Source organism: Ahaetulla prasina, chromosome 6, assembly GCF_028640845.1.
Source record: "Ahaetulla prasina isolate Xishuangbanna chromosome 6, ASM2864084v1, whole genome shotgun sequence".
Taxonomy (NCBI): Eukaryota; Metazoa; Chordata; class Lepidosauria; order Squamata; family Colubridae; genus Ahaetulla; species Ahaetulla prasina.
In genome coordinates this window covers 75,777,476-75,797,813 of record NC_080544.1, presented here as the reverse complement: position 1 = coordinate 75,797,813, position 20,338 = coordinate 75,777,476, and the positions used below count along the sequence as shown (strand labels likewise).

Sequence of the window (20,338 nt, the reverse complement as noted above, 5' to 3'; positions counted from 1 at the left end):
CCTATACTTTTAGAAATAAAGTGGTACAGATAACAAAAACACCAGGGTTGTTGTTGGGGTTTTTTTGTTTTGCATTGCATTGCACTTCAATATGCTTGCTTATTCACTATTTCAAAAATATTAACTCTATTTCTGTTGTGGAAATAATTTTTAAAAGAAATATAAAAGAGCCAGTAACAGATGAAAATAATTCAATTGTTAACCTCTTAACATGCTCTGGGAGTAAGCACATTAGATCAGTGGTCACCAACCGGTGGTCCGCAGACCACTGGTGGTACGTGAGAAAATGATGGTGGTCCGTGGTGCACCCGGGTGGAGGAGCTGCTCCCAGATAAGCAATGGCCAGTCCTGTGACTAGAGCTCTGGAAGATGGGACTGGCCAGGCAGTTCATGGTGGGGCTGTAAATCTCCACTGTTGTGGGAGATTTTTTGTGCAAGCTGAAGGTATCTGGAAGGCCACATGTTGCTCACCCCATTCTGAAACATTGGGATTAGAATTAATGACCCTAAAGTGAAAATTTAGACACAAGAAAAAAGTAAACTTGTGAAACTCAATTTTATTTTGTCCAATGAAATGTTCAATGAAAAATAAATAATCATACAATAAAACTCTGTGGTAATAGACACATTTTAGGCAGTTCAGAATAATAACCAAGTCCATGAATTTACATAAAATAACCAATTATTAGAACAAATGGTCATCCAGTTCCATTTTAGTTTGATGTAATATGGGTACAGCCTCAAATTTCTCTCTTTTTACCTGGTTAGAAGATATTGGTTGCAAATAATTTTTTACAATATAAAAGAACATTAACAATGAATATACTTGAAAAATAAAAATAAGTGGAAATGAAAAGCAGGAAAACAAGCTTGTTTATTTCTATGTTATTTTCAAAGGATTTCAATTTTGTTGAGTTATTGCACAAAATCTCAAGCTTTAATGGACGAAACTCATCTGTGTTTCAACTTAATATGTTCTTAACTTTAATTTAAAGCAAATGAAAACCTATAACACAGGTATAGGGCTTCATTAAGGTTTTAACTGCACACTGCATTTAGCAATTGTGGCAAAATAGCTTTCAAATCTAGCAAAATATTTTACTGCTAAAGGACAGTTTCCCCTGAGGTAAACAGAAGTAGCCTATCTTTAAATCGCACCCACTGAAAACTTGTTTCTGACACTAAGGATATAATAATTGCTGCTATAGTTATTTTAACAGAATTTCCATGGGATTCCATCTAAGTGAAATGAACTAAAATTGGGTGAAAGTAGTGCTTTAACTCTTTCATGCAGCATACCCAAACCCAGAGACTGAAATTCTATTGACGAAGAGACAACCCTTTCAGTTCTTATCTAGTTTTCAAAGGGAAGACAACAAGGCAAAAAACATGCATGTGATTGCTCCCCCATTATTATATTTTTGTCCACATATTGTGGAGATGAAACATGAAGTAAATATACCCTGGCAATAAGTCAATGGGAAGAAGAGCATAGTCACTTTTATTGCTGTAATTAGTCTTTGAAAACAAATTCTTTCCAATGAAAAAAAAAATCAATGATCCCACACATCTGTAAAGTCTAGGGGTTTAATATAAATACAGCAAATCTGCTTATTATCCAAATCAAAAAACCACAGGCATAAGACATTACATAGTAATAATGAGATATTTCCAATTGTAATTCCATGTGAAGAACTTCAACAGAGGAAATTACATCATGAGCATTTTGAAAGTGTAAACCTATTTGTAAGTGAATAATGGCTCAAAGTTTTGTAGGGGGAGAGAAATGTGTATATTACACCCCATTCTATGTAGCCCATACATTGCCTACACCCCCTTTGTTGTAAACCTCTACACAAGGAAGTCTGGGATTGCAAACATGTGGAAGAGCACACTGTGCAGTTTCTCCCATTACATATTTCAAGTCCTCACATAATCCTTCAAATGGAGGAATAAACTTAAACAATTCTAGAAATATCAGTGACATAGATTAGCCCATAGAATCCAAAATATTAAAACAGATGATTAGTTTGTATCCAAATGTCACACCCAGTTATTATACAGTTATTATATAGAACTAGAAATATGTGAAATCCAGACAATATCCATTAGTTTTTTTACAACACACACCTAGTTTTCATTTTTTTACAAAGAATACTTAAAGTGAATTTTAACAGAAAAACATACATTGTTGATTTAATTATGGGACTTTTAAATTTGTATTTTTCCACTGACCAATTTCATTCCATGTGGCAAGTAGAATAACATTTTCATGAACTGGAACCCAATACAAATCACCCTTAGTACTGATTACTTTTCCAAAAAATAAAGCATTAACCATTATAAATAATCTCCAGTTCTAATCTCTGCATATTAGAAGAAAATGTTCCACTGTACACATTTTTTGTCTTTCTAATTAGAATGCAACCAAATTGCATTATTTCTCAAATAAAAGCTATTGTGGCAAGCATAGAATAGCAGTCTATGCAAAATTAAAGAGTTGGAAATCCACCATTTCAGACAGAAAAAGAAGAAGCAACAAGCACTACATTGTCAACTGAAGCCAACGGCTTCAAAAGTACTTAATGTTGGCTGAACAATATTCAAAACAATTTGGGAATCATTGCTGCATTACTCAGATACAAATTAAAAATCAAAAGGTGTGCAAATTTGTTGCATCACAGAAAGGAAATAAAAGCATTTTGCTATTTGCAAATAAAATAACATTTGACAATATTATCTATATAATTGGATAAACAAAACTCATATTTGGACCTTATATAACTTTAAATCATCATGAAATATAGGTACTCATGCAGAAGAGAACAATTACTATTTCTTGAATGACAAGAAAAACACACTTCCATTGTCCACCTGGGCTTTTCCCAGTTTGAGATCAGGTCTGCTCTACTTTTGCAAAAACATCTATATAAACAATAGGAGATGGTCAAGAGCCAAATGTTTTACAGTACTATTTCAAAGGGACCATAGTGCATAAAACAATGTTTAGAAATCCAAAGAAAATTGACATGAATTATGTCCACAAGCATAGTTAACTAGTAAGAATGGTTTACAAACATTCTTTTCAAATAATACAACGAAGATTCCTATAACCAGGTAATTAAAAATGTCACTTCTATCATCATTCATGACAGTTTAAACAAAGAGAATATAAAAACAAACAATGGTTCAATGGAAATAGACTCCAAGTACACAATCCATTATAAACTGATACAGGGAACTTTCCCACCCCACTATACCCTCTTCCCCATTGAAAGGTCTGCAAGAATGCTGATCCATTTTAGGTGACTCATGCAGGAAATGGCCATAATGGACTTTAAATTTATTTAATTGAACTGTTGATTTACACACATAAGTGAAAGGAATACATCTGAACTGTAAAACAAAACAATCAATACAATAAAAGACCCATTGAGTATAACACATTACCAGTCAAAACTTAATTCAATTAAAACTGAGTTCTCACTAGTTTCAATAATTCAATTTTTTTTGGTTAAATGGTCTAAATGCATTTTGAAAAGTGAATTACCTGTGTTAGGTAGGTGATTCACAGATGTAACATTTTCTATATGACAGCATACTCTGCACAAGTAAAATATTGATATACTTTCTTTTGCAGGTGTTCTCACACATACAGCATTTGCCATGACCATTTTCCTTATCTGAGATTAAAAATAAAATATATATGGAGGAGGAAATTGTCAGGCATATATTTCAGTTGTTCTCTATTAGTCAGAACTCAGACGATTTCTCTTTATAGTTTGATCCAAAATAATTGCACAGCAACAAATAACCTCCATCTTCAGGCTAACAATGATTTTCAACTATAAATGATTTCATTGTACATAATTTCACATTGATAGCTCTTGTATATTTAAATATGCATGTAAAAAAGGCTTAGAATAATAATTTGTTTTATAGCCAAGTTCTTCCTCTATTTAGCCAAACTTCAAAAAAGTTACAAATAAACAGAACATTATACAGGATCTATAAATCCGTTTTAAAAATTTGAGGCTTCAAAATCATGGTAGTCCAAATGGACTTATAGGAAAATCTGCACATTAACAAGATAGCTTGAGACTGGAACAAATGAAGACAGACAAAAATTGCTGTCTTAGAATTTTACTAATCCTGCCAGTTTAAAGATGGTGATATTATCAGAAGTAACAGCATATGCTGAAAGGAAGGAGAGATGTTTTAAGGTTGGTCCCAAGTGGTAGGACTTAGAGTTCAAGTATTTCCTATTTGATCTGAGCTCACCATAGCAAAGTGATATAAAATAAAATAAAAAGACAAAGAGAGAAAAAGAGAGGGATGAGTTATTTTACTTTTGTTCCATACATTCGATTAATATCTTCTTGATAATGTGCAGTAAGCTCTTTACGCTTTAGTTTGAAGGCATCTGTCACCAAACCCGTTTCAGGGGTCCAAGGTTCAGGGGACAACCGAATTTTGAGGGGAATTTCAAATTTCTCCAGATTAGCTGTAACAGAAAGATAACATTTTAGCTTACAAATTATATATTTAAAAGGTTATTATAATCCTGGAACAAATGCTATAAACTTGGAATAGATGCAGAAAAAGCTAAAAGCTAAATTTTAATACTTTGGCTTCTGAGAGATATCTAAAGCCTCTGGACTATTTCACCTGGAGTCAGGGACATGTCAATTACAAATATTAAGAAATGTATAGTGTGGGAAAGAACATTTTCTCTTTTTTTGAAATAATATTAAAATTTAAGATCATAAAGAGGGCAGCAAAATTTAAGAAATACAGTGTAGTATTTGCTATTGAAGTGTCTGGACTCAAAATTTAAAGATAAATAGTTTTGAAGTCTTTAAAAAGCTCTTACACAAACTCAGTGAAAAAAGTCAAATCATAAAAATTAGAAAGCAGTATAGTATTTGCACAATCAAGTCCAGTACCCAGTTCAGTGGATGAATTTAAAGTATTCCTATTTAAAGTATCCCTGATGGAAGGCTAGATGGCCTCTCTTTGAACATATCTAGCAAAATAGTGGGTAACAGTTTCCATTTTTTTAATTTTAGAAAAAAATATTTTGAATTATTCAGTTAGCATCTACCTTCTATAACTTAAAATGCATTATTTGGTAGGCCACATCCTGGGACAATGGAGTAGAGCAGGGGTCCCCAACCTCCAGCCATGGCCTGGCACCATTCTGTGGCTTCCCAGGAACTGGACCACATAAGTGAATTATGTCCCATCTGTACACACATAGGATCCAGGCAGCACGCGAAACCATGCCCCCTTAGTCTGAGAAAAAGTGCCCTCCATGGAATCAATCCCTGGTGCCAAAAGGTTCGGGAAACTGGAGTAGAGGATTTAAGTTTCATTCAGGCAATATCTTTTCTTCGCTTCCCATGATTAAAATTCCCACTACTTTCAGTATCTCTGATTTTTAGTCCTCTGATAATTTTCATTCTATTTTTCTGAATTATTTTGAATTTATTTAAATTATTTTTAACTATGGTACCCAGATCCAACCATAAAGTCTAGATATAACTTGATCAATTCAAAATAAAATTGATGTTTCCATAATTTAAAATTATATTATAAAATATGCTTTTGTTTAGCCACATCTACTGCCATGTTTAGTCTGTAACAGAATTGCCAAGGCTCTTTCGGAATGGGGAGAAGGATATCTTCAAGACATTCTTGACTTCTGGATTAGTCCACAAAGTTTTCTTGGTGATATTTTTGGAAGTAATTTGTCACTGCTTTCTTCTTAAGGATGTGAGAGAAAGACTGACCGAAGTCACTCAGCTGGCTCTCTGTTTAAGGCAGGACTGAAATTCTAAACTATCTCAAAATATCAGCATGAGACCTGTGGTTCTCTGGATCTTTTTTTCCATTTTAAAAACAGAGGCATTGTCTGACTATTTACTATTTTTCCAGGATTTCTTAAAGATAATACAATATAGGTAGTCCTTGACGTATAACCATTCATTTAGTGAACGGAAGTTAAAATGGCATTGAAAAAAGTGACTTACAACCAGTCCTCACACTTACTATCACTGCAGCATCCTTGGGGTCCCATGATCAAAATTTAGGTACTTGGCAATGGCATATATTTATGATAGTTACAGTGTCTTGGGGTCATGTGATTGCTATTTGTGATTTTCCCAATAGCTTCTAAACAAGTAAAGATCCAGATTCACGTAACAACTGCAGTGATTTGCTTAATAGCACTGGCAAAAAAAGGTCACAAAATCAGGCACAACTCACTTTACAACGCCTTGCTTAACAACGAAAATTCTGGTCCCAATTGTGGTCATAAATCAAGGACTATCTGTATATTAAACTTCCTTCTATAACCTGGAATGCATTTATCTGGCCCTGTGATCAGTTCTCAGAATGACTATTTCTTATTTTAAAGAAAATCTGCATCTGATTAATAGTAGCAGGAGGATGGCACTGAAAAATATTTTGTACGTGCACAGAAATATTTTCATATTGTTTATATATCAGTTGAAAACACTGTTTTGATGTCTTATTCTAGAAACTTGACTGTTCCAGATGGAAGTATTTTCAGTGTTCTGTTTTAGTTGCTCAGATTGGAAGTTATTTAATATTTTTTAAGCACTGGGTGTTATCTTTTGCATTCTTTTGTGTACAGTGGGAAGAAATAATTACATCCTGACTGTTCCTGACATAGGTTGAAGTGAGCAGAGGTATCTGGGTAGAATTATGAAGTGAAGCATCAGGAATTTAAATAGCATGTGCTACAAAGCAGCTGTTCTGGACCTGTGTTGTTAAAAGACTTATTAGAGAACTAGCCCCAGAGGAAGAAACAACCTCGAGGTCTATTGGACTCAATGTTGAATAGATACTTCAGCTGGAATAATGAGGCCCGGCATTAAGGTTTCTGGTTACCTCTTCTTGAAATCATCTTGTTTGTCATAATGAGAAACAGGGTGTTGAGATACAAGTTTGGGCAATCTTTTGTTTGTCCCTATCCTGTTGTAATAATAATAAATATACATCTTAAGAATATATTTCAGAATATCTCTAGGGGATACTAGTGAATCCTCATGAATTCTTAATAATTTTTGTTTTACATGGTAACCTGAACAAAATTGGTAACTTACCTGTTGTAGCAGCCTCAACTAAAAGCTTCTGTACTTCTTTCTCCACTTCAGAACTATTACATATCTCTTCCAAAGTTCCTCTGAATCCTTTCTTTCTTGCTAACTCTTTAAGTTCTTTATGATTTGGCACAATAAATCCAATGATATAAGAATGGAAACTAATACAAAGAAATATGTACAATTACATAATTAAGTTGCTCGTTTTATAAAATGTTAGTAATCTTCTACATGTTCATTATGATATTTTTCTAAAAACTGCCCCCCAAATATAATGAAGAAATATTACTTTAGTCACAAAGGTTTCAATTGTGACAGCATTCCTATTTTTTCACAGTTCTTAATCCATTATTTTTATGTTCCTCAAAAATGCAGAAAATCCATCACACTGGTTATAAATCAGATATATTTAGCAACAGAATGGCATTATAGAAGATTCCTTTAACTGCCAAGGTTGGAAGGGACCGTATGCTCAGTACAGAAATCCTCATACACCCTGGAGAAATATATCCAATATTTTCTTGAAAATGTTCAGTGATATAGCATTCACAACTTCATAAAGTAGGCTGAATTGCTTAATAACTTCTAAATCAGGAAATTATTCCTTATTTCGAATTTTGATTTCTGACTAAAAAGCTTTCACTCATTGGTTCTTGGGTGCTCCAGAGAATAAGTGTTCTGACCTAGGCTTCCTTAGAAATTAAACAGCACAAACTTAGTCCTGGCAAATCTCTTTTAGTTCATATGGCTGTGAATTATTGTCATTCCCAATCCAAATGGCTTCTCAAACAGTCTTGTAGGGGCCTGTTTACAAACACTCACCTTATCTCCCTTGGAATGCTGCCAGAGAACTAATTGCCACATGCAGGGCAAGGCCAAATTTAGCACAGAGTTGCTTCCTGCAAAAGCTCACGTTCGGTTCGCTTCTCTTTTATGTCTTATGGGAGGGGCCAATCATCTCCAAGCCTTACTCCCATGCGCACAATGGGAACAGGCTCATGCTGTTCTTCTGCCTCGCTGATGTCAGACTTCAGAGGCAGCAAAGAACTACCAGATGGCTTTGGCCCTCTCTCTGCCTCCAACTCAGAACCATCCTCCACCTCAGAACTTCCCCAGACTCCAGGACTGGCCCATGTTCCTCCCCAACTTCTTCACTGTCCGAATCTGCTGCCAGCTCTGCTGGCCTCTGGTGGGCCACAAAAATAAGTCTTCACCCTCTTCCTGGTGACATCCACTGTTGTAATGAAAGATTTCTACAAGCCTTAATATTATTTTCTTAAGGTTTCAACTCTCACTGTAGGATTTAATCTCAAAGTTTTTTACTATCTTTGTCACTCAGCATTTTTTTTAACTGTGGCCTATGAGTACCATACCTTTATTTTAAAAACCCAAACTGTACTGGCTTTTTTGGCAGCTGGAGGACATTACTGGGTTACACTTATATGATCCCCCAAGATATCCAGGTCTTTCTTAAAAGTACTATCGCTAAGCCAGGTACCATTTCTCTTGTACTTGTGCAACTGATTTTTCCTAACTGTAGAACCTTGTATTCATATCTCTGAAAAACATTTTTTTTATATGCCAAGGTGAAGTATTTCAAGATTTTTTTGAACCTTGAGCCTGTCTTCCAGGGCAATTCCTCAAGTTTTGTGGCATCCCCAAATTTTATAAGTATGTAACACTATCAAACATCCACATCTGTCTATCCCAGGTCCTTGGAAAGGACTCGACAGTTAGACAAAAACGCCATATCCAGCCTGAACATTTGGTATATTTTAAATAATAATTTATACTGTTACATAATTTTTCTAGTCGCTTTACAGTACAAAATTAAGAATGTAAAATAAAAACACGAGATACAAAATTGAAGTAATATAAATAAAAATGTAATGTAACTTTAGTATTTAGTATCGTAAGTTTTATTATTATCATAAGATACCTTATCTACAAGGAACTTAACTGCAAGGTCTCATAAAACCAAAATGACAAAACAGAATTTGGACATCAAAATAACGAAAATGTGTTAAATTGGGAGAATAGAGAAGTCTTAGACTAGTAATGATAAAATAATAGGAAAGGCAGGAAAAGTCAGAGGTATTTTTTCATCTAATGACTAGTGGATTTTAATTTGTTAAACCACTGTAATTATTAAGGAAGAGACAAAAGAGATTTGTGAATTTGAGAGTTAAATGCTCTATCAACTAAAAACACAAAATGAAAAGCAAACAATAAACTCAGTCAGGCAGAAACATGATCTTTTTCCTCAGGCAAAAATCTATTCTTTACTTCTCTTCTCTTATTTGGAGCTCTTTATTTTTCTTAAAAGGGCAGAGAAAGGTGATGGGTGAGTCAGGGTTTCAAGACACTCTAGGGAACCTGCCCGGTGAGATAGCTGTGGGAGGGAGAACTTCAGGATTTTAAAAAATCTCCTTCTAGCACACACAGCTGTAAGAAGCAAACAGGCTCTAAGTTGAGGGATTGTATGAATATTCTGATTCTTGGGGCATTGGGAGAAAAATTTACCAACAATTATCTTTCAGAAACAGCTAAATATGGGCATTTCTGGACAGTAATTCAACATCAACTGAAGTAACCTAACAGTGCCTAATGTTGAGTACAGCCAAAAGGAATATATTTTTTCTACAAAGTGTGAACAGGTTTAAAAGGAATTACTGTTTTTTTCATAAAAATACACAATACCAAGAAAAACATTTCTAGAAAATATTTGTTGCCCATGCAAAAATGAACATAATGTTATACTGCTTTACCTGCTTGCATATACACAAATATTATCTACCAAGGGAAGATTCTTCAGAGCTGCTTCAACTTTACCAAGAGAAACATATTCACCTGCTTGAAGCTTTACAAGATCCTTTTTACGATCTATTGAATGGAAAATTAAAATGAATAAACAACATGGAATTATATGTAAAAGGTTAGATTTATGGATGGTCCTACTATTCATTTCTGCTTTTAGTATTTAACAAATCTGGATAGGACAACTTTTATTAATTTACAGCAATATTCATTTAAGAAGTCCAAAATGTCTTAGCTTTTAGGTTGAGCTGAGTTTTCTAAATAAATTTACACATAATGGTAAACCATAATTAAAGCATAAACTACTCTGTCAAATGAACACTGACTTGGAAATTAGCCCAATATATTAAAGGGCCACTAAGGGCCATGGTGGCTCAGGCTGTAAGATAGCCTGTTATTAAAACACAGCAGCCTGCAATTACTGCAGGCTCGAATCCCACCAGGCCCAAGGTTGACTCAGCCTTCCATCCTTTATAAGGTAGGTAAAATGAGGACCCAGATTGTTGGGGGGGCAATAGGTTGACTTTGTAAATATACAAATAGAATGAGACTATTGCCTCACACACTGTAAGCTGCCCTGAGTCTTCGGAGAAGGGCGGGATATAAATGTAAATTAAAAAAAAAAAAGTAATGAAGTGAATGCAATGCAATGTCTTGCCCACTGTGTATTTTCCCAGAACTACTATCATCTCAGATTTAGTCTAATAACTACATCAAAAACACTATCTAGTAAATAGAGAGGGTTGTCCAAAAAGAAATATCCAAAAAGATATTGTCCAAATATCCAAAAAAGATATTATATTGTCAAAAAAGGCAAAAAGAAAACAACAAATAGACTTTTACCTCTAAAGTGGTTGGTTCCGTCCCAGGCGCCTGATGGACCCGGAGAGGTTCCTGACGGAGCTTGGACCGTTCCCTGGGGATCTAGCCCACGGCACGGCCGAAGAACTAGTCGCAGCCCGGGAACTGGCTGCGGCCGGGGCTTTGGACCGTGTTGTGCCTTTGCGGCCTCTGACCCGGCGTAGAATTCAACCAGCTCCTTGGTTCTCCGAAGAGCTGAGGGAGATGAAACGCCGGAAAAGACGCCTAGAGAGTGTCTGGAGATCCACCCGTTCGGAAGCTGACCGAACACTAGTTAGGTCATATATTCAGACCTACCTAGTGGCATTGAGGGAAGCTAAGCATTCCTACATTTCCTCCCTCATTGCATCGGCAGATAACCACCCGGCCACCCTGTTTCGGGTGACCCACTCTCTTCTTCAGCAGGAGGTGCGGGATGACCCCCTACAAGAGCGTGCCGAGGATTTCAGTGTGTATCTGCACGATAAAATCACTCAGCTTCGGGACGGGTTGGATCAAAATTGGGTAGATCCAGGTGAGACGTCAGAGACTCGTCTTGTTGAGACTATTTGGGATGGGTTTGATCCTGTGGCTCCTGAGGACATGGACAGGTTGCTGGGGAGACTGAATGCCACCACGTTTATTGGACCCGTGCCCCTCTTGGTTGGTGCTGGCCACGCAGGAGGTGACACGAGGCTGGCTCCGGGGGATTATTAATGCTTCTTTGTTGGAGGGGTTTTTTCGGGCCGCCTTGAAAGAGGTGGTGGTGAGACCCCTGCTTAAGAAGCCTTCCCTGGATCCAGCTGTTTTAGGAAATTATCGTCCGGTCTCCAACCTTCGTTTTGTGGTGAAGGTTGTAGAGAGTGTGGTGGCACGTCAGTTACCCCAGTACCTGGATGAAACTGTCTATCTAGACCGTTCCAGTCCGGCTTTCGGTCTGGGTACAGCACAGAGACAGCTTTGGTCATGTTGGTTGATGATCTCTGGAGGGCTCGGGACAGGGGTTATTCCTCTGCCCTGGTCCTGTTAGACCTCTCAGCGGCTTTTGATACCATTGACCATGGTATCCTGCTGCACCGGTTAGGGAGTTTGGGAGTGAGAGGCACCGTTTATCGGTGGTTCTCCTCCTATCTCTCTGACCGTTCGCAGACAGTGTTGGCAGGAGGGCAGAGATCGACAGTGAGGCGCCTCACGTGTGGGGTGCCGCAGGGGTCAATTCTCTCACCTCTCCTGTTCAACATCTATATGAAGCCGCTGGGTGAGATCATCAGTGGTTTTCGGGTGAGTTACCATCTGTACGCTGATGATACGCAGCTGTACTTTTCCACCCCAGGCCACCCCAACGAAGCTGTCGAAGTGCTGTCCCGGTGTCTGGAAGCCGTACGGGTCTGGATGGGGAGAAACAGGCTCAAGCTCAACCCCTCCAAGACGGAGTGGCTGGGATGCCGTTACCCCAGTACAGTCAGCTGCAACCGCGGTTGACTGTTGGGGGCGAGTCATTGGCCCCGATGGAGAGGGCGCGCAACTTAGGCGTTCTCCTGAATGGGTGGTTGTCTTTTGAAGAACATTTGACGACCGTCTCCAGGAGAGCTTTTCATCAGGTACGCCTGATCCGCCAGTTGCGCCCCTTCCTTGACCGGGATGCCTTATGCACGGTCACTCACGCTCTTGTCACCTCTCGTTTGGATTATTGCAATGCTCTCTACATGGGGCTCCCCTTGAAGAGCACCCGAAGGCTCCAGTTGGTTCAGAATGCAGCTGCGCGGGTGATAGCGGGAGCCACTCGTGGCTCTCATTTAACACCACTCCTGCGCAAGCTGCACTGGCTGCCTGTGGTCTTTCGGGTGCACTTCAAGGTGTTGGTTACCACCTTTAAAGCGGTCCATGCTTAGGACCAGGTTACTTACGGGACCGCCTACTGCCACCGTTTGCCTCCCATCGACCTGTGCGCTCTCACAGGGAGGGACTCCTCAGGGTACCGTCAGCCAAGCAATGCTGGCTGGCGGCCCCCAGGGGAAGGGCCTTCTCTGTGGGGGCTCCCATCCTCTGGAACGAACTTCCCCCAGGACTTCGTCAACTTCCTGACCTTTGGACCTTTCGCCGCGAGTTTAAGACATATTTATTTATTCGCGCAGGACTGGCATAGAATTTTTAGAAGTTTTACTATTCGGTTTTAAATTTTATTTAGTGGGTTTTATTGTTTTAAATACATTTTAACTTGGGGCCATATTTAATAATTTTTTTAATTATTGTTTTACTTTGTATTTATTCAATGGTGTTTTATTTGGCTGTGAACCGCCCTGAGTCCTTCGGGAGAAGGGCGGTATAAAAATTTAATAAATAAATAAATAAATAAGTATACACAAGATTATTCTGCAACTGTGTAGTCACCCTGATTATAAGAATGCATTAATTTAATAAATTTTGTCTTACACTCTTCCCAGTGTGTTGTGTTCAACACCCAGAACTCTTACCAATTGCAACTGACTACCGTGTTTTCCCGAAAATAGGACAAGTCCTGAAAATAAGGCCACTCCTGATTTTTGAGGTGGGCCTAAATATACGCCCTCCCCCGAAAATAAGTCCCCCCTCCCTCTCTCTCTCTCTCACACACACAGGTCCCTCACCCCCCAAGGCAGCCACTTCCCTGCAAACTCCTGCGCCCCCACCCCACCCCTTCAACTGTCCATGGCAACCTTAGACCTCGAGCACCTGCTCCTGTGCCATGGTGGCGGCCCGCCCGCTTCCACTCCCTGCACCCAGGCACCACATCTGCATAGCCCACACTACCAAGCGCCCGCCAAAGCAGCCACAGCACAAGCATTGCTGCCCCGGGGCTTTCTTGGCAAGGTGGCACTGGCAGCAGAAAGGCCTCCATGCACGGCGTGCAGTCGCAGAGGACTGCAACAGCAGGCCTGATATGTCCCACAACTGGGACGGGGCTCTCGGCTGGGATGGCTGAGGCGCTGCAGGTGTTGCTGCTGCCACCGCCACCTGCAGAAGCCCAGCGCCCCCTGCGGCCAAGCTCAGCCAAGGGTGAGGAGCATTGGCTGTGGCTGAGCCAGCTGAGCAGTGTCTGTCGCAGCTGCCCTCGGCGTGGCTGTCCTCTGCGCGGCTGCTCGGCATCTCACTGCTGGGTGCCTGGAAAAAGTAAACGGGACCTGCAGGAGGAAGAGCAAATGTCCTGCAAGGCTCCCTTTCCCGTCATCATAGAGTGGGAAGCATACTCCTAGAGCAGCCGCTGCCATGGCTGGGGTTAGAAAGCCGGAGAGGCAGAGTTTGGGGGAGAAAAAAAAAAGACAATTACTGCTTCTGCTTTTGGCTGCATGCAAGGAAAGCAGCAAAAGTAGCACAAGTCTTTCTTTCTCTCCCCCAAACTCTGCCTCTGCAGCTTCCAAACCCCAGCCAGGATAGCGGCTGCTCTGGGAATGTGCTTCCCACTCTATGGTGACAGCTGGAGCTGGACACTGCAGGGAAAGCTGGTCCAGGCTGTGGCTTCCACACAGGTGCTGGGCGCCGGCAGCATTGGCTACAAGCTCCTCAAGGACTGGTGCTCACCAGTTTCACCCACATCAATATGGTGAGGCCTGGGAGGTGTGCAAGCAGGGGGTGGGGACAGACATTCGCACGGCTTGGTGCCTTCGGGCTGCTCATGTTCTACACACACACACTGCCGGAGGGCAGGGGCTTGATGGCGGTGCATAAAGAGAGCTTCTCTCGGCTGTGAGTGCGCAGGTTGCCCAGGGCCTCCTGCACCTGTGAAATAATAAGACCCCCAATAATAAGGCCAAGCCCTTATTTCAGGGTTCAAAAGAAAATAAGACTCTGTCTTATTTTTGGGGAAACACGGTAGGAATTCTGAGAACTTAAATCTATATATTTAGAAGGTACTTCAGCTAGAGAAAACTAATCTAATGTTAAAGGCCTTTTCCAGGGAAACCCTTAATAAATCCAATGAATCAAATGTTCTGTTTTCCTCTGTTCAATCCTGCCCTTGGAGACTGCCTGAACAAATCCCTGCATTTTTCTTGGCAAAGTTTTTCAGAAGCGGTTTGCCATCATCTTCTTCCCAGGACTGAGAGAAAGTGACTGGCCCAAGGTCACCCACTGACCTTTTGCCAAAACAGGTTTAGAACTCTTGATCTACCAGTTTCTAGGCTAATGCCTTAATCACTATACCAAATGGACTCTCCAACATATTGAAAGTAAATGCAATTTTAAACAAGAAATGAACTCTCAAAAGAGCATACATATACTTAGCATTAAATATATTCAAATAAATAATAGAGAACCAAATCTACCATAGTGAAATGATTTTGCAGCAAAAAGTATTACAATTATATTAAGTTCTGCACACTATACTCACCAATAATTTTTAGACACCCATCTGATTGGAATTCCCCAATATCTCCTGTATAGAGCCATCTCTGTCCATTCTCATCAACCATAAAATCAGTTTTGGTTCGTTCTTCATTTTTGTAGTATCCCATAGTTATGTTTGGACCACCAATAACAATCTCACCTCTAGGGTATGGTTTATCTGTATTGAAGTATTCACCTATAGAAGAGATATATTTCAAATTCAACACAAGTGAATTTGCATACATATTTTTTTTAAAAATGCACACATATATATGCACTACCATACATATACAAAGAAGCAAGACAGGATTTCCATAAATTTGTTCCTGTTCCAGCCAATGATGTAGCTAGCTACTCCAATTTGCAATGTGCTAGTTTTGGTTTATTATTATATATAAACAGGAATGCTGTGTTGCTATGAAAGAAAACAAGAAAGGAAAAGAAGGCATGGTATATTGTTAAATGTTGACTTATATGGAGAGAAACAACCAGTTTATATGGATAAGTAATATACACATAGGTTCTGCAGCTGTTGCCACTGGGAAAAAGAATCATGCAGGTTGTTTATTAATGTTGTGTGGAAACATTAAACTACAATACACTAAGGATACACTGAGAATGTGGATTAGAAGAGTTCTACAATGAAACACTTTGATGGACTAGAAAGTATGCAATCTTTCACATACAAGTGGTTACTGTGCAAATGCTTCAACTAGACATAATGAATTATATAATACAACAATTAAAGCTGCAGGCATAATTCTAAACAATGAATGGACAGCTGTCTTTCCAGCATTCTACATAAAGGTGGTTGTTCTATCATTCAACACTGGTATCTGCTTGGTTGGCTAAGAATTGAAATGAAGTTCTATCAATCTATAAATTCTGTTCAAGAAAAATAAATCCAAAAAGGGCTGACTTAGCTTGGAATCAAAATGCAATGTTCAGTTTTCTTTCTACCATTTCCAAAACATTCAAGATAAACTCAGGCTTGCAGAGTAAAAACAAAGGTTAACTTTTTTAGTAATGACAAACAAATTATGAAAAACCAGTTAAGTAAAAAAGGTATAGTGTGTGTAATAGGCCCAAAAATGGCACCTATAATAAATATTCGAGGCTTCTTTAGCTAAATCCAGTATAAGCCACTGTTATCACAGTTTTTAGAGTGCCAGCTCAACAGTACTAGCCTTTTATATTTATCTTATTAACAATGACTAAATTTTTCCGTTGTGTGATCCAAGTATAAACAGCAAAAATAATTTATTAGAATTTTGATAAAGTCATTGCAAATATTATGGAAATAAGATTTTAAGTCCAGCAAATTCTTCTGTGTCTTCTTTTCACTTAATATTTATTGATCATCCTTAAAGTATATAATTTTAAAATACAATATTTAGTGAAAGAACTCTAACTACTTGAAATAGAATAAACATGCAAGAAGTGTTGGTAAACTCTCATCTTGCATTTTTTAAAAACACTTTTGTTCAAATTTATGTGATCTGGCTATAGGAAGTGCAGCTAGAAAATATTCATTAAAAAAGCATGTGTCAGCGAAGATTTCCTGACCTGCTCCCGAGTTGCCAGAATGTATCATGCATGTACTTCGCTTCTATATTACATATGAAAAAAAAATCTGTAGTACTTGTGCAAATGTTTATGGTTTCTTAATAATACTTATAAAGTTGTCGACATACACACACTGGATGCTAATTCTGTCTTTCAGAAAGTCTTCAAAACACCTTTCCTGACAGCAGGAAAACCTGCATAGTAGCTACAACACATATGTTGATTTTAACTCTCTTATGATCTTGGTTTTAATATTAATTAAAATATTTTAAATGATTTTAGTATGTGTGTAAATTGTTGGTTTTATTCTATGCCCCCCAAATTCACCTTGTGTCAGATAGGCAGACATATAAATTAGATAAATAAATTAAAACTAGACAACCCATGACCTGTTCGGTCATCCTACTTTCCACGTATATAGAGGGTGGCACTGTTTTCTGATTCTAAGCAGAGCTCTTGTTAAGCCTCATTCTCCTCTTGGCTGACCTGTGAAATTGTCTGCCATTTTGCTGGGAGGAGGTTTTCAAGAAGTATAAATGAAAATTACAATCATTCGATTGCTGCTAACCACAAAGTCATTACACCTGTCACAACTTTGCAAATAGAACTGATAAGAAATCATTGATATTTCAATTACATGAAAATAATGGTCTCAGATTTGTATGCATTCTTTATGTTACCGAATTTGATACCTTGACTCAAAAATATACTATGAGGCACCATCTGGGCTAATTTAAGGTTGCAAACAGACAAACTGACAGGACAGTTTTAGTAATATATAAATAAAATATTCTCCTGAGATGACAAGATCAATGTCTATGCCTGAGGACAGTCACATAATATCAACAACAATGCAAATGTTTTTATACTGAAATAAAAAATCCACTTACAATGGAAGGAATTGTATGGGCATGCAACATGTTATTTATTCAACTAACTGAAAGTCAGAGGCACTTGCTTACTGCTATTAATATACGAAAACTCAGGACCCATAAATCTATTTGGCCTATATCCCATCTATGATATATCACAGGGCATGTTCCGTAGATATAAAACTAATCAGGATACAAAAAGACAAGGATTAGTCTGTACGCAATTTAAAACAGGGACAGGAACAGGAACAGGGCTATGGAGCTGGAATCTTCTGGAGCTGGAACCCAACAACTCAGAACCATATTCAATCAAATGTTGATAGCAAAATTATTGAAAATGTGCTTTATTTCCCAACAAAATTTGTATTATATGTTCTTTAAAAAAAATAAAAACCTCCCAAAATTACTGAGGAAAAACACATACACACAAACATCCCAGGAAGCAATCAACATAATGCCCACATGTCCTGAAATGTTAGTTATTGGTTCCAACCATTAAGGTTCCAACCATTAAGAAATGTTTTATCTGTGCTAAACAAAAGCAGGAACCCTGTGTCTCTCTGGGACAGTGTTGAAGATGTGCCACATACAGATGGAAAAGAATATAACATATAAGTCATATTACCATAAAGATTATCCCCCCACCCCACCCCACTGGTGACTATGGACAGTTTCAGCAGGGTGGATTTGAAGTCAAGGAAGAATCACAGAGGGAAAGCGACTACATGAAATGCCACTGCTTTTAAGGCACAGACATCATGTAGGTGAAGGGATTGGTAGATCTAATAAGCTTCAGAGAGGCTTTAGTTTAGAACTCAGAGAAACTAAACAGAGAGCCTGCCCTCATTTCTGCTACTAACAATCAAGCCTTTCTGATATGTTAATGTATTCAACCTTTTCCAAAAAAACCATCACACAATCATTAAAGTTTCTTCCTACCTTCTTCCCAATTCATCAGCTTGATTTCACAACAAATTAAGGGTGCTCCCACTCTGCCTGTTGTGTAGTCCCAAACTGAAATTTAGGGAAAAAAATATAATCAAAAAATTCAGAAATAGTTTCAGTAGCAATTTATCCTGTCTCTGAACAACTAACAATATGCAAAGTGTTTTGAAATAGTATCAACCAGTATGCTGATAACACCCAATTATATTGTTACAAAGGGTTGGGAAATGGTTCACCAGGCTAATGCAGCCTGTTATTAACACACAGCTGCCTGCAATTACAATTACTGCAGGCTCGAGTCCCACCAGGCCCAAGGTTGACTCAGCCTTCCATCCTTTATAAGGTAGGTAAAATGAGGACCCAGATTGTTGGGGGGGCAATAAGTTGACTTCGTATATAAATATAGAAATAGGATGAGACTATTGCCTTACACAATGTAAGCCGCCCTGAGTCTTTGGAGAAGGGCGGGATATAAATTCAAATAAAACAAACAAACAAACAATCTACTGCCATGTTGATCTACAAATACTACTCACCTTCTGTTATTGTTCCAGCCCCAGAGGATTCTGTCAGGCCATAGCCCTGTCCCACAGGACAACAAAAACAGATGTTCATAAATCTCTGAGTTGCTGCAGAAAGTGGAGCTCCTCCACACAGTAAGACCCGTATCTTCCCACCTAGCAGCATCCGGACTTTCCGGAAAACAAGGCTAAAAGAGAGAGAAGAGTGAGGGTGGGGAGGAAGAAGAATGTGAAAAAGTTGTTTCTTTTATTTAAGAACATCAGTTTAACGGGCATGGCATATATAACTAATCAGAAGATTTAACTAACTTGGCAAAATGATTTTTCAGAAAAAATACCACTGCATCCTATACATGGCTATCAAGAAATAAATTATCCTCTTTTCAGTAGAACACACCCTAATAAGAATATATGTTACAGCAAAAGACAGATAAACAGGTTTATATAATAAGTTATTATTTTCTTTTAAACAGTGTAGCTGGAAGTAACTTTCCAAAATAACATTACTGTTTTATAAGCTTAATTTCTACCATTTCTCAAATGGACTCTTTTTCGGCTAGCCTAGCAGCCCTTCATAAAAATGTTGCTCTTTAGAGAAAAACAAATCAACCTCTCTTACCAACCTGTCACATACTGGAGTACTGTAGCCTTTTGAAATCTGTTCCATCTTGTAATTATAAGCTAAAGTAAACAAATTGCGCTGAAAACTGGACATTTCATTAACTCGATTCATAACATTTTTGTAGATTCGATCCATGATTTCCTAGTTATAGAAATAAATTATATCAAGCACAGATATCTTGCAATGGGTTATACATTTACTCTATTACAGTAACCTGGAGGAGTACTATATGGTTTAATATTAGATAAAAACTTAAGATTCCCCAATAATTTGAACATTCAAACATAAAGAATACAATTTCAGATAAAAGGCAAAGCTTTGAAACTATTACTGCAAAAGAATGTAATCAAAAATTATTACAATGGTCCCATTTTTTACCCATGCTCACATTCACATTACTTTTCAAGTACCTAAGCAGTACTTTAACATAAGGCTATAATGACTATTTATATATTTTGTATGATTGGAAGCTTTTGAAACTTGGAAGACAGACGAAAGATGAATGTATAGTATCACAGAGCACAGAAAACTGCTTTTTGCTTCTTTTTTTCAAGCAAGGAATTACATGATTGTCAGGTACAAAAACTATTCTAAAGATTCTGATTTACTTAAAAAGTTTTACAATGTTGATTGAATTAAGATTTACATTGCCCCTCTCCTTCTCTC

At 38.1% G+C, this 20,338-nt stretch overlaps 1 protein-coding gene across 1 annotated transcript in view; it reads right to left on the bottom strand.

Moving 5' to 3' along the window:
* Positions 1 to 537: 537 nt before the first annotated feature.
* ACSL3 (acyl-CoA synthetase long chain family member 3) overlaps positions 538 to 20,338 on the bottom strand; it is a 62,011-nt gene continuing 42,210 nt past the window's right edge. The window contains exons 11-17 of the mRNA XM_058187607.1: positions 19,674 to 19,813; positions 19,066 to 19,238; positions 18,524 to 18,598; positions 15,151 to 15,342; positions 9,896 to 10,010; positions 7,131 to 7,288; positions 538 to 4,504 (exon numbers count right to left, since the gene is read on the bottom strand). Of these exons, the coding sequence (XP_058043590.1) occupies positions 4,341 to 4,504; positions 7,131 to 7,288; positions 9,896 to 10,010; positions 15,151 to 15,342; positions 18,524 to 18,598; positions 19,066 to 19,238; positions 19,674 to 19,813 (1,017 nt within the window). The 3' untranslated portion in view covers positions 538 to 4,340. The remainder of the gene's footprint in view (positions 4,505 to 7,130; positions 7,289 to 9,895; positions 10,011 to 15,150; positions 15,343 to 18,523; positions 18,599 to 19,065; positions 19,239 to 19,673; positions 19,814 to 20,338) is intronic.